Raw genomic sequence first — 24565 nt, forward strand, 5'->3', positions numbered from 1 at the left:
TTCTGTGGTCGTGGGTGGGCAGCAGGCCGAGGAAGCCCCAGTGTCTCACAGCACTGCAGGGACTGCGGCATGGCACAGAGTGGCCAGCAGCAGCACTTCCTGAGCTGCTGGGCACCTGAGAGCAAGGTGTGATCTCCATCCAGACGGCTCGAGAGTTCATACAATTCCACAGTGTATGAAAGAATGGCTTACTGAATTAAGAAATGAAGCTGAACAGAAATGGAGGTGGCATTAAAAACACCCACTGAAGGGTCAGCTCATACCCCAGCTGCCCCACTGCCCATTCAGCTCCCTGTTACTGCGTGGGAAAGCAATGGAGGCTGGCTCAAGTCCGTGGGCACCTGCACTCGTGTGGAAGACCCGGAAGCTTCTGACTTCGCCCTGGCTCAGATCTGGCTGTTGCAGCCATTTGAGGAGCGAACAAGCGGATGGAAGATTCTCTGTAAATTTACTTTTCCAATCAATCAATCAATCAAAAAAAATCTATTGGACAAACTATGACGCATCAGCCTGCCCAGGTGAAAACAGCCAGGCTTATCCCTGTGGCCCAAACTAGATGAGCTGACCCACAGTGACATGAGGAGGCCCACAGCCCGACAGCAGAGACATCAAGTGCTCCAGCCAGCAGGTGCCCCAGCCAGCGGGGTGCTCCAGCCAGTAAGTGCTCCAGCCAGCAGGGTGTTCAGGCCAGTAAGTGCTCCAGCCAGCGGGGTGCTCAGGCCAGCGGGGTGCTCCAGCCAGTAAGTGCTCGGGCCAGCGGGGTGCTTAGGCCAGTAAGTGCTCCAGCCAGCGGGGTGCTAAGGCCAGTAAGTGCTCCAGCCGGCGGGGTGCTCAGGCCAGTAAGTGCTGCAGCCAGCGGGGTGCTCTGGCCAGTAAGTGCTCCAGCCAGCGGGGTGCTCAGGCCAGTAAGTGCTCCGGCCAGTAAGTGCTCTGTCCAGTGGGGAACTCCGGCCAGCGAGGTGCTCAGGCCAGTAAGTGCTCCAGCCAGCGGGGTGCTCCGGCCAGCGGGGTGCTCAGGCCAATAAGTGCTCTGGCCAGCGGAGTGCTCCGGCCAGTAAGTGCTCTGTCCAGTGGGGAACTCCGGCCAGCGGGGTGCTCAGGCCAGTAAGTGCTCCGGCCAGCGGGGTGCTCCGGCCAGTAAGTGCTCTGGTCAGTGGGGTGCTCAGGCCAGTAAGTGCTGTCTTGTGGGGTGCTCAGGCCAGTAAATGCTCTGGCCAGTGGGGTGCTCCGGTGAGCGGGGTTCTCCTGTCTGCCCCACTCAGACCTTGGAAACATGGACGCCATCTCAGAGCAGCAAACTTTAGAACTGAAATAGTAAGCTCTGCTGAGCACTGCTGGCAGGAAGAGCAAGTGCTCAGGGAGCTGGATCCACACCCACTTCTTTTAAGATCCACTGACGTGATTGCTAGGGTGACAGAGACAGAAACATCTTTCACCCACTCATCACTCCCTGAGTGGCCCCGTCGGGACGTCTGGCCAGGCAGGCGTTACAAGCCCAGCACTGCAGCGGGAATCCCCCCAAGCCCCCACATATTCATCCAGCAGTTTTTCTGCTCAGTTCCTCACCACAGCCCAAGCTTGGACTCCTGAGGGTGCACATTCCCTCTCCTGCCATGCGCAGGCCAGAGGGCAGGGAGTGGGCACGTTGGGTGGCCTGGGCAGTGGACTTCCACTGGGCTGCAGTGGGGTGTGGCGGGGCGAGAGTGCATGCGCAGCACTGCCAGAGGCTCCCGAGAACCGGCAAGAGCAGCTCTCCAGAAGCCACGCCGCCCACGCCGCATGGCAAGCCCCCCTCGAAGTCAAGCCCAGGGCTGTTTTGATGCTGCTTGTAGGGGGAGTGTCCCCAGACTCACTGTGCAAGCTGGGGCTCCCTGCGTCCTCCTGGACGGCCTTTGGAGTACGCGTCCTCCTCTCTGGACTGAGAAGCTGGTCTCCAGGCTGCACTGCAACTGCAGGCACAGCAGAAGAGAGGACCTGTCACACGCTCCACCAGCCCTTCAGCCCAACGCCCACATCTGTGTGGCCGCCAAACTCACCCAGACTCTTAAATGACACCCAGATTTCCTAGGAACAATTACAGACGCCCAGAAAACACTCAACAATCCCAGACTTGAAGCACTCAGTCCCAGGTGAGCATGGGTCTGCCTGTGGACATCCCGACCTCACGGCCTCCCACGAGCCACGCCTGGCCGCTGCCCCTGGACATCCCCACCTCACGGCCTGGCCACTGCTTCCCCTGCAGGCTTTATCACATGCTGCATGATTCATTACTGCTGAGAGTGTCCCTGTAACCTCCCGCAAGAAATCTGGCTTTTAAACATTAATTCTTGGATCTTCATTTTCAAGTTGACTACAAATGCACAGATGAAAACAATTTAAACAATGAAACATCAAAACATTACTCTATAATGTTTAATTTGAAAATACAAAACTTCAAAACGTCTTCTAACATGTAAACTATAATATCCAATTTTTAAAAATGTTTGGCTAATGACCCTTGCCGAGGACACTTCCTTTCACAATACATTAATATTACAATACAGTATAGAAACAGACGCTTCAACTCCAACCAGAAAAAGTAGTCTTTTGAATAGAATCTTATTATTCTTCAGATCATTTAGGAATAAAAACATAGAACATGAACCGAGAGCCAGAGATCAAAGAGGCATAAAGCTTAGAAGTATTTCTTATGAAAACAGGACTCCAAAAATCTAAATCAAATGGCCAGGAGGGCCAATTCCAGCTGCAATCCAGGACAGACCCCAAGGTCCGCAGAGGTAGAGATGAGCCCCCCTCAAGGCAGGGCCCATCTTAGCCCACGCGCCCCGGTTCCTGACTCGGTAGCTCATGCCATGCAGGCGTCTGTGATTTCTTGCTGCCTGCCAGTGCCTGTCAGGGGACGGCATGCACTTACCAGCTTCCAGGATGAAGCGCACGCAGTGGATGAGGGAGCAGGCGTGGGTCACAAACTCGGCAGAGGAGACCACAGCCCAGAGGCTGGGCAGCTGCAGGGCCAGGCAGCAGCAGTCCAGTCCTGCTTGCAGGCCCAGACTCAGAGGGATCTGCTCGTGGATCAGGTGCCATGACAGGGCCTGTGCGGAGAGAACACCTGTGCACTCCTCCCAGCAGCCCCTGGGAGGGAAGCGTTGTGTAGAGGCCAGCGGGGCCCAGCTGCCCAGGGCTGTGCCCAGCTGCCCAGGGCTGTGCCCACTGCCCAGGGCTGTGCCCGCTGGCCACTGCACACATCTCACATCTCTCCGGCCAGCCCTGCAAAGTTCCCAGCCCCCCCACTCTGTCAGAATGCCTACCCTGCCCAGACACATCTTTTTCCTTTTGTTCTGGGGGCTCCATCTGGGGACCCCAGCTCCCAAGCTGCTGCTCACCTCCAGTGTCATCACCACAAACTTCACTGTGTCCTTCTCCTTCTCCGGGGGAAGGTGCAGACAGGCAGGCAGCCTGGAGGTCAGCACCAGGTACTGCGCCAGGGCCCGAGCCAGCGTGATCAGTGCCTGGTAGAGCACAGCATCTCCTGGAAGGCAAGACCACTGTGGGGCTGCAGCCAGCAGCACGGCTCTGCCTCCAAGCAGCACGCAAGGCCTCCAGCGGGGAGGCTGCAGGCTCTGCCCGAGTACAGACAAGGCCTCCAGCGGGGAGACTGCAGGCTCTAGTACAGACAAGGCTTCCATCGGGGAGGCTGCAGCCAGCAGTACGGGCTCTGCCTCCGTGTGGCACGCAAGGCCTCCAGCAGAGAGGCTGCAGGCTCTACAACAGACAAGCCCTCCATGGGGAGGCCGCAGGCTCTGCCCGAGTGCAGACAAGGCCTCCAGCGGGGAGGCCACAGGCTCTGCCTGAGTACAGACAAGCAGCACAGGCTCGGCCTCCAAGTGGCAGGCGGTGAGGCCTGTAAGGACCCGATGAAAGCCCTCAGCCATGCCGACCTGCACACCCCAAGTCTAGCCCCACTCTCCTCAAGAGCCTGCACCCTGATAAAGTCACACAGGAGCTAGAAGCCCAGTGTTGCTCCCTGGTAATCCATGCACCAGGTCCACAGCAAGGACCGCGCATTTACCGAGTATAAACTGCTGTAGACGCCCTGCAATGCCTGTAAGACCACTAACAGTTTTATCTGAATTACCAAACAGATGGCTCATCTTGCTCCAGTAGGCTGTGGGCTCTATAGGTAGGAAGGGCTGGAAGGCTTGGTGGGCAGCAGGCAGCTGCTGGACGAGGCTGGCCACCCGGTCCAGGGTCACTGCCCGGGCTGCTTCAAAGAGCGGGCTTTCGTGGCCACTGGCTATCTCACTCCCGCCGAGGCTCAAGCACGGAGCTAACAGGCTTAGGTTGAAGTCCTAAAGTCAAAGCATGAAGGGTTAAACAAAGATTATAATCTTTCAATCAGACAAGAAAAAACAAGAAAGGACAATGTTATACCAAAGAGTATCTATTCTTGAACATCACCAATTCCATTTCACAGTGCTCAGTTTACTACATAAAAAAGGCATTTCAAACAGTTCATAAACATGCAATTAAAAGGAAGTCTAATTTTACAAAAAATTTGAGATCCAGGCACAGTACTAATTTATGAATTTTTGAAAACCTCATATGCATGAATTTCAAAATGTTTGTACCAACGTGAAATTATGTTTTATTTCTAACTTATTACAAATTTGTTTCTCTTATTAGAGAGAGCAATATGACAGCCAGCCAGGGTTCCCTTTGCTAATTCACTCCCCAAATGCTCCAAACAGCCGGGACCAGGCCAGGCTGAAGCCGGGGTCGGGGGCAGCGACTCAACTACAGGAGCCACCACTGCGGCTGCGCAGGGTGGAGAGGCGGCCAGGACAGGGAGCGGAGCTGCAGCCCAGAGCAAGACCTGGGCATTCCAAGTAAGCCCTCCACCACCAGCCCAAAGGCCTGGCCCAAGTGTACCTTGTAATTCCAGTCTCCATGAACTTTTAAAAAACATTCCCTTATTTCTAAAATCTGATACTTTAATTCTGAAATAATTATTTAAAAAATGTTCACTTATTTTAAAGTAGTTTTTAAAAAGATATATTTAATTTCTATTGGAAAATAAGATTTATAGAGAGAAGGAGAGACAGAGAGAAAGTTTTTCCATCCACTGGTTCATTCCCAAGTGGCTGTGATGGCTGAAGCTAAGCCAATCTGAAGCCAGGAGCCTCCTCTGGGTCTCCCACGCAGGTGCAGGATCCCAAGTCTTTGGGCCATCCTTTACTGCTTTCCCAGGCCATAAGCAGGGAGCTGGATGGGAAGTAGAGCAGAGCAGACAGGACACGAACCAGCGCCCATATGGGATCCTGGCACATGTAAGGTGAGAATTAGCCATGGGGCCACTGTGCAGGGCTCAAAGGCAGTTTTTTCTTTGTTTCTTTACAAACACACAAAGAGAAATATTATATCCCCAAATGGCTGCAACAGCCGGAGCTGAGCCAGTCTGAAGCCAGGAGCTTCTTCTGGGCCTCTCACACGGCTGCAGGGACCCCCTTAGGCTGTCCCCCACTGAACTCCCAGGCGCTTTAGTAGGCAGCTAGGTCAGAAGCGGAGCAGCTGGGACACAGACAGACATGCAGGTGGCATGCAGGCATCAAGGCAATGTTTTTTTTTTTTTTTTAAAGATTTATTTTATTTTAATTACAAAGTCAGATATACTGAGAGGAGGAGACACAGAGAGGAAGTGGAGCTGCTGGGATTAGAACCAGCGGCCATATGGGATCAAGGCGAGGACCTTAGCCACTAGGCCACGCTGCCGAGCCCAAGGCGATGGTTTTAAATTGGCTAGAAATGAGCTTATTCATTAAATGATTTAATAAATTATTAATTAGAACATTTAAGCTGATAAAAATACAAAATCAAGGCTAATGTATCATTCAAGAAATCAGTAAATGCCAAACACTTCTTTTTTTTTTTTTTTAAGATTTTATTATTATTGGAAAGCCGGATATACAGAGAGGAGGAGAGACAGAGAGGAAGAACTTCCATCCGATGTTTCACTCCCCAAGTGAGCCGCAATGGGCCGGTGCGTGCCAATCCGAAGTAGGGAACCAAGAACCTCCTCCAGGTCTCCCACACGGGTGCAGGGTCCCAAGGCTTTGGGCCGTCCTCGACTGCTTTCCCAGGCCACAAGCAGGGAGCTGGATGGGAAGTGGCGCTGCCGGGATTAGAACCGGCGCCCATATGGGATCCCAGCACATTCAAGGCGAGGACTTTAGCCGCTAGGCCACAGCGCCAGGCCCCAAACATTTCTAATGTTTGAAAAAAAATGTTCAAAAGCAAAGTACCATATAAATGTCAAAATCTCAGAAAATTAGCAAACTTAGGAGAATTTATATTGTTTTGCCTTTTCATTTTCTTTCAGCCTGATTTTTTGGTCACCATTTTTAAAGTAGACTATCCACCTGAGTTCAATATTCACAGAAGTCAAAATGGGCCTTTCTGTGACGGAGCCCCTGCAGCCACTACTGGTCACTAAGCATGTCCCTGCACAGTCTATGATCTGCTATGGGCTATCCCGGTCCCACAGCAACTGACATGACCACCCGGCAGCAGGCTCTGTGCTCCCTGCTTCGGTCTGATACTCGCGTGTGCCTGACGGGTGCTCCCTGCTTTTCGGTCTGACACCCGCGTGTGCACGACGGGTGCTCCCTGCTTTTCAGTCTGACACCCGCGTGTGCACGAGGACAGACTCTGTTTATGGCTGATGAATTGGGGTGGATCTGGCTGAGGAGCCCGGTGGGAGTCCCAGGGTCACTGGGCTGACCCTCCCAAGGCCGCTGCTTGGACGAGCACAGCTCCTGACCTTTTTGTGTCCAGGTTTACCAGGTGGCCTCCACCCACGTGTGTGTCCTCATCAGACACCAGACCATGGGCTGTGCCCCTCCCAACCGTATGCTGACATAAACTTTCCTCCAAGTCAGCACTCCACATGGGCAGCCAAAGTGCTCCCTAAATCCCCTTCTGGTGCCTGGGAAAGCAACCAAATCTGCCTGAATGTTTGGGTTAGAGACCAGAGGAGGTCCCTGGGTCCTGGCTTCAGTGTGGCCCAGAGGACACGATGGCCATGAGGGCACTGAACTGGTACATGGAAGGTTTCTCCCCTTCTCTCTGTAACTTTGCCTTTCAAGTTAACAACTTCAAAATATGAACAAATAAAACCCCCTTCCCCCAGGGGATCTGCCTGAAGGTTTTATCTAGTTTAACGGCTGACTAATGAATGCACCAGCCCTGCCTTCCCGAGTCTCTTTCTTCACTCCCCCGTGGTGTACACCAGGCTGGGCTGCACCAGTCTGAGGCCGTCCCAGCCAGCCTCAGAAGGAACGTGGCTAAGGTCGCAGCCGAGCAGCCCAGAAGGGAGGAGGCCTCACTCCTTGCAGTGAGGAAAAGACGGAAAAGCCACGGGTTGCAGACCTCCTAGCTAGAGCCTTCCAACATGAAGGGGTGAGGATGCGGTGGGGAGGAGGGGGAGCCTGGAGGTAGGGTAGGGGAGAGGATGCAGTGGGGAGGAGGGGGAGCCTGGAGGTAGGGTAGGGGAGAGGAGGGAGAATGCAAGATGCTTCGCGAGGGACCAGAGCGCCATCAACACAGCAGGAGTTCCTTACTGAGCTCACACGCTGACGCCAAGGCAGCCCCACCTTCCTCACCACAGAGTCAACCTAACCCCCCACTTTCTCCTCAAGCACACAAAGGATGAGGTTAACACCTGCCCCTTTGGATTATACTGTGGCTAAAGACCACGCTGGCCTCGTTAGGTTCCTGTGTCTTATCCCAGAACACAGCCCTCCATGTGCACCTGCTAAAGGTCACATGATGGTGACATAACGTAGTGGAAGTTAGGGATACACACACCCACATGGACAAAGAGATCCATACACCCACGTGGACCCAGGGAGCCACAACCCACATGGAACTAGGGGTCCACACACCCACGTGGACCTAGAGCTCTATACACCCATGTGGACATAAGGATTCACACCCCACGTGGGCCTAGGGCTCTATACACCCACGTGCACCTAGGCTCGATACACCAACACGGACATAGGGATTCACACACTCACGTGGACCTAGGGATCCACACACCCACGTGGACCAAGCCTCTATGCACACACAGGGTCCCAGGCGCTCTGTCTCCCCGGCCCTCCTAGTTAAACGCTCTTCAGACTCCCTGGTGCGGGTCTGTAGCTCTCTGCCCTCCTCCTGTGCCCTGCTCCTGAATGGGATCTCCTTTGCCCACTGCTCTCATACCGGGTTCATCATGATGGCTGTCAAGTCTTCAGCAGGAAGCCGCTTCAGCAGCTCGGCACCCTCCAGCAGCGCCGAATCTGACCTGGTCCAACACTGGGATTTGACAAGGCGAATGTACCAGGCCTAGGAAGGACAACGGGCAGAAGGGAGTGTGAACAGACGAGTACCTGAGGGGCTTCTCCTCCCTGGGTGGGGTCCCAGGCTGCAGAACGCCACGCCTCAGGGCTTTCCTGTGGACTTGCTGCTATGCATGGAGCCGCAGTGTCAGGAGCCGTACACTATAGCCACACTGAAGCCATTTTGAATATAGACCTATGGGACAGTGGAAACCCCCGGTTGGCTAGATGCTTGGGAAAGAAGTTATGAAACTAATCACACGCTTAGCTTCAATTGTTCCTAGCAACTGTTTCAGAATGTGATTGATGCTGTACTTACCAACATCTTGTTACTGATTACCTACGCTATTGTCGATATGTTGGTTACTATTGTTGATATGGTGGCTGCTCAAGAACAATCGGTCTTGAGACCATGGCTTGCGTCCCAGCTTCTCTTTCCCTGAGCCTTAGTTACTGAAGAATATAAAAACCCTCAGTTGAAATCAATAAACTGACAGCTTGATCAGACCTACTGTCTTGCTGTCCATTCTTCGTGTCTCTTGTCCCTTCATTCTCTCCTAGGTGACTGCGACCCCGTTGACTGTCCTGCTGGACAGGACACCGCAGCACTTGCTTCCTTCACCCAGGGGACTTGCAGTAGTCCTTGTAAGCTGGAATCCTGAGGGCCATCAGCCCTGCTTTGGCCCCCATGCCACATGGCCCGTCACCCTCCACAGGTGCCAGACCTCTCATCTCCGTGGTGTTCTCACAGAAAGCTGAGAACACAGGACACAATGCTCACTTTCCTATTACTGGGCTACTGGTTTTTGAAACTCAAGCATTTTCTCCTGGTCCCCACTGCAAGGTGTGAGCAGGGCGGGGTTGCTGGCAGTGGAGCCTTCATTCACAGCCAAAGGGCCACACAGCCTGTGTGGCTGCAGCTGACGGCACATTCGCCACACACTCTTGCTGAGAGTCCACGCCAACAGCCCTCTGCAACCCTCATGCCCCAACATGTCTCCACGTGGCGCCCAACAGCCAGGCTGGGCGTCCACACTTCACAGTGCACTGAGGCCCCCCCACACAGTCTGCATTAGACGCAGGGAGCAGAGGAGCCAGGAGCTCCACGTGAGCCCCAAGTTCACACACAGGGATGCTGGACACTTACTTTATCTGGACTCACTTCTTCCAGGGCCATGTGCCCATCCCCATCCAGCGGGTGGGATGTGACCGGGGGTAAGGGGCTAAGCGAGTCCTGCACGGTGGACAGACGGAACCTGTCCAGCAGGGAATAGAGCCTTTGGTGTCTGAAACCAAACACAAATGAGAGATGGTACAGTTTACCCTTTTGGCTTAATTTCAACTCTGCAATCCAGGATTCTAGAAACATAGGATATGAGGAAGATGCTCTTCTTAAAACAGATGCTCTTCTTAAAACTCACTGCTCTTCAGAGACAGATTCTCACTAACAGCCAGGAAAGCAAAATCAGGCCCGAGACTACTTCTACTTTGCACAGCGTTTGTCCCACTCAAGATCATCTACTTGAAAGTTGTATAAAAACTACTCCAGGGTCTGGTGCAATGGCTCAGCTGCTAAATCTTCACCTTGCAGATGCCAGAATCCCATATGGGCACTGGTTCGTGCCTTGGTTGCCCCACTTCCCGTCCAGCTCCCTGCCTGTGGCCTGGGTAAGCAGTGGAGGACGGCCCAAGGCTTTGGGACCCTGCACCTGCGTGAGAGACCCGGAAGAGGATCCTGGCTTCGGATCGGCTCAGCCCTGTCTATGGCAGCTGCTTGGGGAGTAAGCCAGTGGATGAAAGATCTTTCTCTCTGACTCTCCTTCACTTTGTAAAGCTGCTTTTGCAATAAAAATAAATCTTAGAAACAAATTCTACTCTATTTTCTGAAGAGAGGCAATTTAAACCATCTATGGCCATTTTACCCAAGAAAAGAATCATGTTTTCTGACACAAGATTTCCACAATCTTTTATAATCTTCTTCATCTGGGCTAAAGAGAGCCCAGGGTCTGTTTGATCTCCTAGTGTCTGCATGAATGGCCACTTCATAAGACAAACTACAAAAGAGCCTGGCCTGCAAACGGTAAAGTCAACCTAGCTGAGGCCTGCCTGCCTGCCTGCCTGCCTCCCAGACGGCATCCCAAGGTAAGACTAAACTCATAGCTCAACAACAACCTCCTCTCTCACACACATTACCCCCAGCCCTTGCAGGGACACAAGTAAGAACTTCTCTAAACTAACTCTGCACTCAAGGACAGAGGTAACCATTGCACAGGCGCAGATGTCTGAGAAAAGCTGCCAAGACTCTGTGAACAAATGAGCTGGGTATCAGCTCCGAGCAGAGAAAGTGCGCTAAGATACAGATACAACTCCGGCATGAGAAGAACTGGCCCATCTCCTTAACGAAGCCTTGCCCTCCAGGAGTGCAGGCACGTCCCCCTCACCCCACAGGCCTGTGCAACTGCTTGGGGTCTCAGAATGTCAAGCCCAACCGCTTGAGATGAGGGCCACCTCACCATCTAGGCCTGCACTTGGCCTGTCCGGGCAGGGGAGCTCGCCCACCCCTCCCCGTACAGACAGATCTCTTTTCATCCTGAGCTATCTGACGTACCCAGCATTACCTCTGCGCGAGCCCACTGCTCTGCAGGTATTCCTGGATCCTGGTTAGTTCTTCCACTGGCAACTGGGCCATGCTGCTCTAAACAGACAAGAACATGTTAGTGGGTTTATACCACACAACAGGCCAAACCCCCACATACATTTTAGAAAAGCGAAGGAGGTGTGTGGATACCACTGAGTGACTAGACAAACAGGACAAGAACGAGACGAGACACGCACAGTGCCCATCTCCTGAGCTGGCCACCCTCCCTGCTGGGCTGTCGGCAGAGAACTGCCAGGCCCGCATCAGTACCTGCACATTCGCAGCCAAGAGCATTTCCACTCGGCGACAGGCCAGGGTGTCCACCATGCGTGCCAGCACGCGGAACGGGGTGCACAGCAGCCTGTCCACGTACAGTGTGAGCACGGCCCCCGACTGGCTCAGGTGGATCCCTCCCAGGCACTGCAGGGTCTTCCTAAGTGTGGTTGGCTGAAGGAACGGGATGAGCTCTTAGCATTTTTCCGACTGAAGACCCCGCAGTCCCGTGTCTGCAAGGACACTGACTTACGGTGGAGAGGTTTTCACAACGGGACTGGATAGCCTGGATGAAAAGGCCGCTGGCTGCAGAGTTGCGATGCACCGCACTGATGAAGTCCTGCACGGGAGGCTCGTGCGACAGGCTGATGAGGTCCTGGACGTGGTTCACGATGAGCCAGGTCAGGTGCTCCGAGTCATGCAGGTTCTGGCACTGCGGAAGAGGACCACGTCACACCGACCGCCAAGGCTGCTGGGGCGCAGCGTCAGCGTCCCGCACGAGGGCTGGCCCGAGTCCCACTGCTCCACCTCTGATGCAGAGGTCCACCTCTGCTCCCCACGGATGCGCCCAGGTGACTGGGGTCCTGCACCCACGTGGGAGACCTGGACGGAGCTCCTGGCCCAGCCCTGGCTGTTGCAGCCATTTGGGGAATCAGTCAGTGCATGGACAATCTCTTCCTCTGTAACTCTTCCAATGACATAAACACATTTTAAAAAAATTGCCACCTTCACTTGGGAGTGAACATGTGGGTGGAAGATCACTCTCTCCCTCTTTCCCTAATTTTCTCTCTCTTCCTCTTTACTCTGCCTTTCAAATGAATTTTCATTAAAAAGGATTTCAAACAAGAGCTTATTTAAACATATTAATTTGTAAATAAATTTAGACACCAGAGTCCCACTAAGCCAACCTCCTTAGCGTGTTGGTAAGATTATGTATTACTCCATGGCTTCTCTGAAATGAACAGTCCAGCACGCTGCACGGCCCAGAGCAGCTAGGGATGACCTGCGGGAGGTCTGAGCACCAGACTCCAGTGACCTGGCGGCCCCGCCCCCAGCCAGCGCCAGGGCCAGCCCCTGCACTCACCACATAATCGCAGAAGAGAATGAGCGCCCCCCTGCGGACGATCTCTCTGTTGCACACTCCGAGGCCCGCTGCCTCAGCGGGCTCCTCCTCTGCACACACCTGTGGGCCGAGCAGCTTGGTGCTGGACAGACTGTGTCGCCTGCAGGACCAACAGAGGCACTGGGGCTGTTGCTGGCACAGCAGGACACACACACAGACGTGTCACAGGGTTGCACTGAACTCCAGTTCTAAGACACAGTTATTTTGAACATTACCGCCACAGAGGTGGTTGGCTATGTGGCCTGGTGGTTAACCCTGCACCCCACACCGGAGTGCCTGTGTTGGGGTTCAGTACCTGCTGCTGGCCTGTGCTCAGGAGGCAGCAGGTAATGCTTGCTGTGCCCGCTGAGCACGCAGCAGGCCTGGACTGAGCTGCTTCCTGGTTCCGACACGTCCCTGCTCCAGCCTGTGCCGGTCGCATTGCCCATCTGCCAGGACTACTTTCAACTGGCAGAAAGAGAACCTGTAGCTTCTGACATGTGACCATGGCTAAGCCAAATGCTCACTCTTTTTCCTTCTGAAATATGGGGAATGCATACTCCTAGTCCGAATTCCAGCCCGAGCGCTTCCACCAGCACCCCTCTGGGCCTGGGAGACTGCCTGGGGCAACGGTCTGCCCAGGGAGACCAAGAGCTTGTGCCGCCTACCTAGCACCGATGGGTCACACGAGGTCACACGAGGGCAGGGGTCCTGGTGGGGGGATGTCCACACCCACCACCAGCAGCCCCGTCGCTGTGAGAAGACAAGAGCTCTGGTCTCACACCTCCCTGGATTTACTGTTACTATTTTAGGGAAATGAAACAACACTCTTCTCTCACTGTGGACATGGCTGGAAACACTGCAGCAGGGCTTGGAGTGGGCTCTGCCGCCTATGGACGCGCCATCTTGCTCGCATGTGAAACATGGCCTTCAGTGTCAGCTGGATGCCAGCTTTATTAAACACGCTCCTGTGAGATCCAGCATAGATGGTGTAAACCCACGGGCCCACGGTCAAGAGGACAGTGCACGCTGCCCAGGGTCAAGAGGACAGTGCACGCTGCCCAGGGTCAAGCACACGCAGTTAGGACAAGCTGCCACTTGTACCAGACACTGGACTGTGCTGCTGCCCAACTCCAGACCACACTCACTCTGGGTTTGTTTCTGTTCAACACAGATACTGAGTGCTTCTGCTTTGCTAGTTCTGGGGACACAATTCCCAAACCCCACGTCAAATCAACAGGCCTGACTGCTAAAACGAAGGGGGTTCTGACAAGGGAAGCCCCAGTTGATGAAGAACTTGCGGGAGGCTGCCGAGCGGCGCAGAGCCAGCGCAGCGTGTGGGACAGGCCAGCAGGTCCACGCACACGGCCCAGGCAGGGCCAGCGCAGCGTGTGGGACGGGACAGCAGGTCCACGCACACGGCCCAGGCAGGGCCAGCGCAGCGTGTGGGACAGGACAGCAGGTCCACGCACACGGCCCAGGCAGGGCCAGCGCAGCGTGTGGGACAGGCCAGCAGGTCCACGCACACGGCCCAGGCAGGGCCAGCGCAGCGTGTGGGACAGGACAGCAGGTCCACGCACACGGCCCAGGCAGGGCCAGCGCAGCGTGTGGGACAGGACAGCAGGTCCACGCACACGGCCCAGGCAGGGCCAGCGCAGCGGCTCTCGGGGCAGGTCTGTCCAACGACTGAACTGGCTTTTATGGTCTCCAGTTTCCACAAGTGAAACACGGGCAGGTAACAGAGCACAGCATCTCTGCTGGTTTTGTCCAACGTGTCCAAGCAATGCTGTCTTCTCGGCCACCTCCTACATATCAGCCAACTCAAAACCTGCCGGAAGCAACAGCAGCAGAGGCGCCTGTGGGTGCAAGAGAGCTGCACAAACAGGTCGCTCGCCGGGCACCACGGGCGGAGTGCTCACAGGGCCACCCACTGGGAAGCAAAGGTCATGGCAGCAAGACCTGGCAGGAGCCCAGATGAGCCAGCAAGGCTCCTGGAGGAGGGGCTGGCGTGCCAGATTCCCCACCTTTATTCAAACACTGTGTATGCAACAAACACGGTGCGGCCAGCTCCTGCTGACCCTCCATCCAGGAGGCGGGACCCAGGCCAGACCTCCTCTCCCGAGCTGTGCAATCACACCGGCTCCACTCCGTCCACACAGCCTTTTCACCTGAACTTCCAAGCCGAGAGAAGAGCTGAGCCGATTGTCTAACTAGCTGTGCGTGCCTCTTCTGGTTTACTCTAGCGGGGCTGTACCGCCTGAGTCCATACACACTTACAAACATACCACACGTGTGCACTTCCCACACCTGCATGCATACACTGTCCATGTGGCACGCAGGTTACATACTTGCACTCATACTGCTGGGCTGTACCACAAGCCTAACTTGTGCATCAAAACATGTCTCCTTGGGACCAGCATTGTGGCAGAGTGGGTGAAACCACAGCCTGCGATGTTTGCGTCCCTCCTGTTCCAGCTCCCTGCTAATGGCCTAGGAGAATCAGCAGTAGTTGGTCAAAGAGCTTGGGCCCGGCACCGTGCGAGAGACCCAGCAGCAGTTCTGGGCTTCAGGCTGACCCAACGCTGCCTGCTGCAGCCACTGGGGAGCAAAATGGCAGATGGAGTACCTGTCTTCCTCTCTCTGTAAATCTCTCAAAATAAATAAATAAATACTTTAGAAATGTCACCTTCAATGCTTCAGCAAGTGTCTCTTAAAAACACTGTCAACTACAAAACCATTTACATTCCAATTTCCAGTTGTCCCGGTAACGCCCCAGTCTCTGGCTGTCTACAGCCCAGGTCCAGGACATCCCTTAGGAACACAGCGTGCAATCACAGCTGCTGCTTCCCACTGAAACGACTCTGTCCTTCAGCACAGCGACACCTCGAAGCGCCCAGGGGAGTCATCCCGAGCTGCTCACTCCCGCAGGTTCCTCCAGAACACCCTCACACGCACAGCCACCCGAGGGGCCAGTGGGCAAGGGGGCACTGCTGGCAGCACTGGCTCAGGCGTCCGCTGAGGCTGCGCACAGCGTCGCAGGTCCTCCCGCCCTCGAGCACTGACTCGGCCCCGGCACAGCTGGCCTGCGGCGTCTGCTGTGACACACGCTCAGGGGCTGCGGCTCCATAGCACCGCTCGCCAAGCTGGCTCAACCGGCGTTCTCCATCACAGGGCCAGTCCAGGCTGTTCCCACTCAGATCCAGCTGCCAGCTACTGCCCTCACAGAGACCAGAGATGAGTGGCGACACAGTGGGTCCCCTGCCCCACCGTGGGAGACCACCAGGGGAGGTCCAGGCCCCTGGCTGAGACCCGGCCCAGCCCTGGTTGGGGTGGTTTTGAGGGACTACACCAGTCGAGAAAAGGTTTCTCTTCTACTTTCCAAATAAATAAATAAACAAACATTAACACACAAAACAAGTGCTCAGGTTCCTGCCGCTGGGGCTGCAAAGGAGGCGAGGACAGGGCTGGGACTGCCCCAGCTCCCGTGCAGCTCAGAGCGGGCCCGCAGCCAGCAGCACGGGAGCTTCTGGGGTCAACCTCCGTCCCCAGTCCGGTGACCGATGGACACACACACTAAAGAGGTAGGCAGCTGTCCCCTGGCATTTCAAGTCCTCACCCCTGGGACAGGCCTGCACCCTTGAGCCCCATAGCCCCACGCTGGGGGCAGGAGACAGCCGTATTCCTCGGCAGACTCTGCCACCCACAGCACAGAGCAGACCGCTCAGGGCCACACACTGGCCTCGTGTGGCCCAGCTCTCGGCCCTGGAAGAGCTCCCGACACCCACACACCCCTCTCGCCAGAACTGCTTCTCCCCGTGCAGGTTCCCCACCTCCTGCGGACAGCACAAGGACGGCTCGGCTGGAGGCCCCACACGCACAGGTGTCTAAGCCGGAGCACCCAGAGACGTCTCAGATGCCCGTCACCATCAGTTGCTCCATTTTTTTGAATGGTTAAAACATAAAAATTAAAAATAAGGTATTTGCAAGCAGCTTCACAGTCTGCCAAATAATTAATTCATTAAGAATAATGAGGAGCACACTGAACTCATAATGTAGTTAAGGCACCGCGACACGTCTGGCTGTGGAGCCAATTCAGAGACTAGAATCAAACGAGAGGTAGCCACGCTGACAAGCGGAACCCACGAGGTGGACGGTGGGTTCTTATCAGAGGATCACGCTGGACCACACGTCCCCTCCTACGATACACGGAGGGCAGACGACAGACCTCACTAAGCCTCAGAAAGCGGGAAATGCTGACGCCTGAGCAGCAGCCAGGTGTCCAGGCGCTCAGCACCGCGGGCGGGCAGCCCTACCTGGGCGTCTGCTGCACTTCCGCCCACCAGCGGTGGTCGGTGTGGTTGACCAGCAGCAGGATCTGACACCAGAGCAGTACCAGGGCCGGGTGCGTGGGCACCATGCAGCGCACCTGCGCGTTCAGGCTCTCCAGGCTGTAGAAGCTGTCCTCGCAGCTGTCACTGCCCAGGAGTCTCGTGGTGGCTGCTGTGATTCTCCGGAACATTCCTGGAACCAAACACAGTGAGACCCCTTGGTCCAGCACCTTGCAGCTCGGAGATTCCATGCTGACAAGACCCGTGCACACCCAGAGCTCACCTGGGAAATCCCGAGACTCGGGAGCACAGACGCCCGCCCCCTAGTGGACTCTCCCAGGGTCTGCCCCAGCACTGCCTGGCACTGCCAACGTCCCCAGGTGCCCAAGCCCTGAGGGGGGCAGTCCTCAGTAGCAAATCACTGCAAGGGCCACACGGGGGAAGCAGGGCTCCATCTCGGCCTGCGCAGATTGACCCAAGGGACGGGAATATTCGAGGCAGCCCCGTGAGCAAACAGGACACGTGGGCGTCCACGGGCCAGGCTGCTCCCAAGCCACACTGCATACAGCCCCGTGAGCAAACAGGACACGTGGGGCGTCCACGGAGCAGGCCGGACCTGGCAGGCTCACAGCTGCCCGCCCGCACGCCACGCTGCAGGTGGCCCCAGGTCTGGGACACCTCAGTGCTTGGGGCTGTCCCCCTCCACATGCCCCTTGGCAGAACACAGGCTGCCTCCTGAGGTTGGCCATGTCCAGGAGCCAGTCCTGCACACAGAGCAGACACAGCACGAGAAATGGCGAGCCACATGCAGGGGAGAGGACAGGGTCCTTGCTCTGGCCAGGGCTCCTCTCCTCGACCTCCGGCTCACCTGGCGCCAGTACAGTCAGCATCTTACTGCACCCCAAATGAGAAGGGGGCCCCAGACAGGCAGGAACAAAGGTTGTGCTGCTCACAGCTCCACGACCTCGTGACCTACAGCCTCAGCAATCCCGTGCCTGGCAACCGGCAGGTCAGCCCTCCTCCTCCTGCCGGGGGCCCCCTCACTGCCCGCTCCCTGTGGGACTAACAGATATGAAGGCGGAGGAGCAGCAGCAGGCCGGGCCGCAGGACAGTGCTGTCAGGCTGCCCTCTAAGACACTGCCAGTACAGGCTCTGAAAGCAGATGGACAGGCCCGGACAGCTGACCCTTGAGGTGCGCTGGCTGGGGCCTCAGCTCCTTCACAGGTCTGAACAATCAAGCCTGGGGCCTGGCAAGAGGCTACAACACAGAACACACAAGAAAACCTGTGGAAGGGTCCAGCAGGTGCCTGGCACAATGCGGTGCACCAGAATGGGCCACCACTGCTCTGAACATTGTTCAGAGCAGTTCAGACAGACATGGAGGTGGACTTTGGAGGAGAGCACCCCAGGAAAGAGGAGAATCTGGACAGGCCGCTTGAGGTGCTGAGGTGAGGAGTCAGCTGCTGCTGGTGAGAGAGGGCCTGATCCAACAAGAGGAGGGAACCCGGAGGAAGCCAGCCATGCCAAGTGCAGCTCAATGCTAAAGCTGAGGCTCAGCAACTGGTAGGCCACGAACAAGTGACCCCAGTCACAAAGGAGGGGAGCAAGTGAGGGGGACAGGGATGAGGAGAGGTGGTGGAAGAGAGAGCAGACTGGGACTAGGCAGCTGCGAGCGTCGGCAGCACTGGACGGCTGCGGGTGGAGAAGCAGCAGGACCCGAGCTGCTGCCCGTGGTGTGCAGGTGCACAGGGACCTCCATCCAGCAGGCCTGTGGCCCAGGCAAGAGGGAGCAGTCAGTCGCTGAGCCGGCAGCATGGCCAGAGGACAGGCCTCCCGTTTCCACATGGGGCTACGGCTCTGAGTGGGAGTGAAGAGACGAAGCCACATCTTGCCCAGTAAGCATACAGGAGACGCCCAGCGAGCAGAGGACCTGAGCCGAGACCAGGCCACCAGGAGGATGGGAAGCTCTCGAAAGTTCCTCACCAACACTATCAAGACACCTGCTTCAGCTGAAAGTCACCTTGCTCCCACTGTTCTCACCCTTACTGTACTGTCACAGATGGAAATGCATTCTTCCCCACTGCTGGCGGCTAGCACCCAGGCTGGCCTCTCCTGGGCCTCTGAGCCCAAGGGGACAGGAGCCTTCCCCACCTCCTCCGCCCTTCCTCAGCAAGCAAAGGAGCCCTGGGTCTCCGCAGCAGGAAGACCCACGGGAGCACCTGCAGCCGTCACATAACCAAGCAGCTGCCTGACAAGCGAGGGATGTACCTGAGACCACGGAAGACGCCTCCAAGGTGCTCTATGCACCACGTCCCCGGGGACTCAGGGAGCTAAGCAGGGGCTGGGCCGTCTGCCGAGAGCACAGCACAGCGGGTCATCCATACCAGCTCCGTCACGCTAGGCTGTGGCCTGGCATCACACACCACAACACTGGCCGCTACAGCTACCTTAAGAAACAGCGGCCATCCCGAGGGCATCCCTGGTGTCAGAAGACAGGGCGGCAGGCAGGGCCTAGGCTCTGGAAAGGTGACCACGGAAGCCCACCTGGCTTGGGTCTTCACCTGACACAGACAGAAGCCAGCCCCTTGTCCCCAGTGGAGAGAACTAGAGCAGAAGCAATCCCCACCCCATCCCAGACTGGCAAGTGCTTGGCTGGCAAGTGCAAAGGGACATGGATGCCAAGTGAAAAGCCACTCCGAAGAAGGGCCTTCTTGGAGCTTGAAAGCAGCCACAGTGACAACCACCATAACAGGACTGCTCTGGGAACCCCTCAGACACCAACACCCACAGTCTCAGGACAGGACACCCTCAGACACCAACACCCACAGTCTCAGGACAGGACACCCTCAGACACCAACACCCACGGGGCTCCGGGTCAGGACACCCTCAGACACCAACACCCACAGTCTCAGGACAGGACACCCTCAGACACCAACACCCACGGGGCTCCGGGTCAGGACACCCTCAGACACCAACACCCACAGTCTCAGGTCAGGACACCCTCAGACACCAACACCCACGGGGCTCTGGGTCAGGACACCCTCAGACACCAACACCCACGGGGCTCCGGGTCAGGACACCCTCAGACACCAACACCCGTGCAACTTGAGTGGGTTACCTGGACCAGGAAGCTCTTTCATGTAACCCTCACACATTTCACACACAGGTTAACCCAGTCTCGGTCAGTCTCTCTCTGCACAGTGTGCTTGCTGAGGGCACAGCTGCCACCCGGTATTTTTGGAAACGAGGACCTAACGCTGGGTCTGAAGGCCCCGCACAGACCCGGCGTTTTCTCCAGCATTCTGCCAGGTTGAGGGAAGCTTCAGATGCCCAGGGCTGTCGGTGCTGCCACTTGGTGGCTGTGCCCCACTGTCAGTACAAACCTGTCCCTCCTGGAGGAACTCAGACCCATTCCAGCCCACACTACCACAAGCTGAAGGACAAATATTTTTCCCAGCAACTGTGATTCTCCTACATTGAGTCAGAAGCGGGAGAGCCACTTTGGTACAAATGCTAACCCTCACACAGCCGGCAGAGCCACTTTGGTACAAATGCTAACCCTCACACAGCCGGCAGAGCCCAAAACTACGCTGCTCTGTGTCCTGCTGCCCCACTTCCCATCCAGCTCCCTGCTTGTGGCCTGGGAAAGCAGCCACAGACGGCTCAAAGCCTTGGGACCTTGCCACTGCGTGGGAGACCCGGAGCAGGCTCCTGGCTCCTGGCTTCGGACTTAGCTCCACTTGTTGCAGCCAATTAAGGAATGAACCAGCGGATGGAGTATCTTTCTGTCTCTCCTTTTCTCTGTGTATCTGCCTTTCCGATGGAAATAAGTAAATCCTAAAAAAAAAAAAAAGTTCCAGCAATGGATGGCCAACACACTGAACCACACTCAATCAAGCAGACAAGCCTGCGACGCAGCAGAGCAGCCCTCAAGACGGAGAGGTTCCCTGGCACAGGCTGGGCACGGCAGGAAGATATTACAATGACCACCAAGCTGAAAAGAATGACCTGAGACCTATCAGCACATCAGCACATGAGCAGTACGCCGAGCTCCTGGCATAGTTTATCAACCTTATACTTACTCCAGCAATCAAAAGATCTTTTGAAGCGGCTGGGGTCACAGCACAGTGACACCACTTGCAACATCTGTCTCCCAGCTGCAGCACTGGTTTGAGTCTTTGATCCAGCTCCCTGGTAATGTGCCCAGGAAAGCAGCAGACACTGGGCAGTAACGTCTGCCAGTCACCAACGCCCAGTCGCACTGAGCACGGTGTTCCCAAAGCCCAGCCCGCTGCAGCAGCCATTAGACTGCCTGCCATCCTGGCTCCAGAACAGACCACACCTGCTCCGCTCGCGCACCCACCAGTGGACAGGTTTAGCTGCACACTGAGCAAGAACAGGGTGTACCAGTCCCCCTGCCCGCCATCTTCTTCCCGCTCCTTTCCAGAACACGCGGGCGTAGAACTGTGGGATCTTGCAGCCACAGCACACACGCCGAGCAGAGCACAGCCTGCTGGCAGGGGCACCCAGAGCCCGCCCTTCACCTACCGGACTTGAAGATGTGGATGAGGCACATGAGCAAGGTGCCAAGCTCCTGGCAGTAGAACGTGTGCTGCTGCTCGCTCAGGTCCACCTTGAGCTGCTTGCTGACGATGTCCTCCAGGAGGACACCAACCAGTTGTAAGAGAAACCTTTCAAGAGAGCAGAGAGCACAGTCAGTGACGCCCAGGGTTCTTGGCCAAGCATGGATGTGAAATAAAGCTTAGCCCAGGACTGTGCATACCGCCCCAAGTGATGGCCCATCACTTGGCCTCTCGCACTCACGGACGGACGCCCAGGCTCAGGGGACAGTTAGGATAAAATCCTGTCCTGCACATACTGGAGCTGACACGCCCACCGCCAGGAATTCAGGGACCGTGTGCCTCAGCTACCTGCTCCAACGTAACCCCAGGAGCCACAGGCTGCGAGTGTGGATAACGATGCCACGCCGGCTTAGACACGACTGCCAAAGACGACGGGAGGGCCTTGGAGCGAGGCCAGAAGCACCTGTGTGCAGGCGCGCTCGCTCAGGGGGACAAAGACCCCGAGTTCACCAGCTATCCTGTCCTCAAGGAGCACCTAACAACTCAGGAGGCCAGACAACGTGATGCCACAGCATGCAGCTCAGCCAGTGCGTGCTGAGAGTGAACGCCTGACGCAGAGCATGCTCCTGCACTGTGGCCCCACGGGGTACACCTGTGATGCCAGCACCCACGAGTGCAAGTCCCAGCTGCTCCACTCCGCTGGCCCAGGGACTTGGGCCCCTGCCACCCATGGAGGAGACCCAGACAAGGCTCCAGGCTGACGGCTTTGGCCTAGCCCAGCCCAGTCGTTGCGGCCACCTTGGCAGTGAACCAGAGGCTAGGAGGTCTCGGTCTCTTCCCTTTCTCCCTGTAACTCTGTCTTTCAACAATCCTCTACCGGCAATGCCCCTGCTTACTGCCTGCACCCAGCAGCTGCCCTGCCTGCGGGAGCCCTCGCTGAGGTTTCTAACAAGGACAAGGGAGAGATGTGCAGGACTCTGAGTGGGAGCAAGCACGGGCCGAGGCAAGGCAGGCTGGATTCAAACAGCAAAGCAGCTCAGAGCTGCAGCAGGAGGAGGCGTCCCTGCAGACTGCACAGCCCTAAATGACTGCGTGACTTCTCCCAAGGCAGGGGTCCTTACAGCTCAGACATAAGGCATACCTTGAAAATATTTCTTCCGGCAAATTCTTCATTTGTTTCTCTTCACTGTGTCCTTCCGCTGTGGCATCCCCACCCCCATTTCTCAGCCTGTCAATTACTGGACAGGAGATTAGGAACGGAGAGAAGGAGAGCTCCTGAATACGAGAGAGAACAATGTCTTCCGTGGACTGGGAAATCAGAACCCGCAGGATGGCCAGGACCCCTGACGCCCACAGCTGCACGGTGCTCACAGATGCCTGGGGACACAAGAGATCACGTCACAGCCAGAGCACAGCCCAAGGGCCGCCCCCACTGGCCACGCAGGGGAGGCCGTGAACCCCCACTGTCTGCCACACAGCCCAAGGGCCGCCCCCGCTGCCCATGCATTGGGGGGCCGTGAGCCCCCACTGCCTGCCAGAGCACAGACCAAGGGACGCCCCCGCTGCCCACACATGGGGGGCCGTGAGCCCCCACTGCCTGCCAGAGCACAGCCCAAGGGACGCCCCCGTTGCCCACACATGGGGGGCCGTGAGCCCCTGCTGGAGGGCTCACCATGTACATCTCTTGGCAGCACCTGGACCCCGGGAACTGGTCAAAACCAGAATCCTCAACCACACAGACTGGGTCCCAAGGTCTGGGGTGGCCCACTGTCCAACACCCTGGGCAAGACCGGGACTCACCATCGTGCTGGGGGTGACAAACATACTTCGCAGAAGCATGTCCACCGGACGCAGGGAGGAAGGGGCCAAAATCTCAAACAAGGTATTCAGTACTCCGAGAGCTTCGTGAGAGTCAATGTGCATCTGTGGAATTAAGCCCGTACCACTGCCATGCCAGCCAACAAAGGCCAGTTCCCTAGACTCCCACATCGCAAGGGCAAATGGCCACAACCATCTCTTCACCTTCTAAAAAAACTTATTCACTTAAAAGGCAGACAACTGGGATGGGGATGTGGTGCCCAATGCCCACAGGGCCAGACTGGGCCAGGCTGCAGCCAGGAACTGGAATGCCACCCAGACCTCACTGGGGACAGGCACTCCGGTAGGGAGTGGACGGGAGCCTGACAGCAGGCAACTTGCACGGGCCCCAGTACAGAATGCGGGCATCCAACCAATCACCCCTCCACCTGAAAGCCTTTTAGATTCCTCCAGAACGACACTGCATTAGCCATGGAGACCTCACGGCGTATGCACTCTGAGAAGGACACACGCGGGCACCGTACGAACCAAGTGCAGCTCCCTGACTCGGCTGCCACCACCCTGGGCCCTGCCTCCCACACCTCCTTCCCACACGTGCAAGGGCATGCTTGCCCCTGGCTGCCACAAAGGTTAATGAGCTGCTGGGCATGTATGCCAGCCTTTCCCAAGCTCGCACACACTGGCAGTTTTCTGGTTTGCTTTGGGAAGTGAGGGAAGTGTGACTGGCTCACACTTCTGTCTCCTGGGGCATGGAACACAAAGTGGATGGCTCTGCCAGCAGGCGCGGTCCCTGCAGGCACACGCTAAAGGAAGCCACCCCACAGGTGCACTGCCCCAGGACGCCGTGCGCCCCGCAGCGCTCCAGTCTGCCCTTGTGTTCTGTGCCAGCTCCCTGCAGACCTTCCCCCTGGTCCCTTCCCGACTGCTGAGTCTTTCCTAACGGTGGTCCAGGCCCCTGGCTTCAGCCTGGTCCAGTCCTGGCTGTCACAGCCATTTGTGGAGGGAACCGGCTAATACAAGATCTTGATTTTTGATCTCTCTCCTTCTCCACTTCCTTCTGTCTTTCAAATAAATACATTAATTTAAAAAAGAAGATGCCAATTATGATGCCCCCATATCACACCTCTCATGCTGGAGTGTCCGGGTTAAACACTCAGCTCCAGCTCGTGCTGACGCAGACCCTGGGAGTCAATGGTGATGCCCCCTGCTGGCTGGCTGCCACCCACACCCACGGGAACACCAGGACGGAGCCCCCAGTGGATACAAGCTCTGTGACTGTTGTGCAAATAAGCAGCTTGACCAAGCTCCCATCCCACTGTGCCAAGCTCCCATCCCACTGTGCCAGGCTCCCATCCCACTGTGCCAAGCTCCCATCCCACTGTGCCACGCTCCCATCCCACTGTGCCAGGCTCCCATCCCACTGTGCCACGCTCCCATCCCACTGTGCC

General features: G+C 56.5%; 1 protein-coding gene across 4 annotated transcripts in view; it reads right to left on the reverse strand.

The window, feature by feature from the left end:
- The window catches only part of HTT (huntingtin), a 358005-nt gene that overhangs the window by 256265 nt on the left and 77175 nt on the right, over positions 1-24565 (reverse strand). For all 4 annotated transcript variants that reach the window (XR_009246318.1, XM_058670321.1, XM_058670320.1 and 1 more), the window contains 14 exons: positions 23100-23222; positions 22441-22676; positions 21265-21407; positions 16702-16909; positions 12371-12509; positions 11540-11719; positions 11284-11460; positions 10994-11070; positions 9523-9661; positions 8260-8382; positions 4136-4349; positions 3384-3529; positions 2915-3092; positions 1854-1949 (listed from right to left, as the gene is read on the reverse strand). Coding sequence is in view for 3 of the 4 variants with exons in the window: in XM_058670321.1 (XP_058526304.1) it covers positions 1854-1949; positions 2915-3092; positions 3384-3529; positions 4136-4349; positions 8260-8382; positions 9523-9661; positions 10994-11070; positions 11284-11460; positions 11540-11719; positions 12371-12509; positions 16702-16909; positions 21265-21407; positions 22441-22676; positions 23100-23222 (2179 nt within the window). In the remaining variant the exon portion in view is untranslated. The remainder of the gene's footprint in view (positions 1-1853; positions 1950-2914; positions 3093-3383; positions 3530-4135; positions 4350-8259; positions 8383-9522; positions 9662-10993; positions 11071-11283; positions 11461-11539; positions 11720-12370; positions 12510-16701; positions 16910-21264; positions 21408-22440; positions 22677-23099; positions 23223-24565) is intronic.

The sequence above is a fragment of the Ochotona princeps genome, chromosome 11 (assembly GCF_030435755.1).
Source record: "Ochotona princeps isolate mOchPri1 chromosome 11, mOchPri1.hap1, whole genome shotgun sequence".
NCBI lineage: Eukaryota > Metazoa > Chordata > Mammalia > Lagomorpha > Ochotonidae > Ochotona > Ochotona princeps.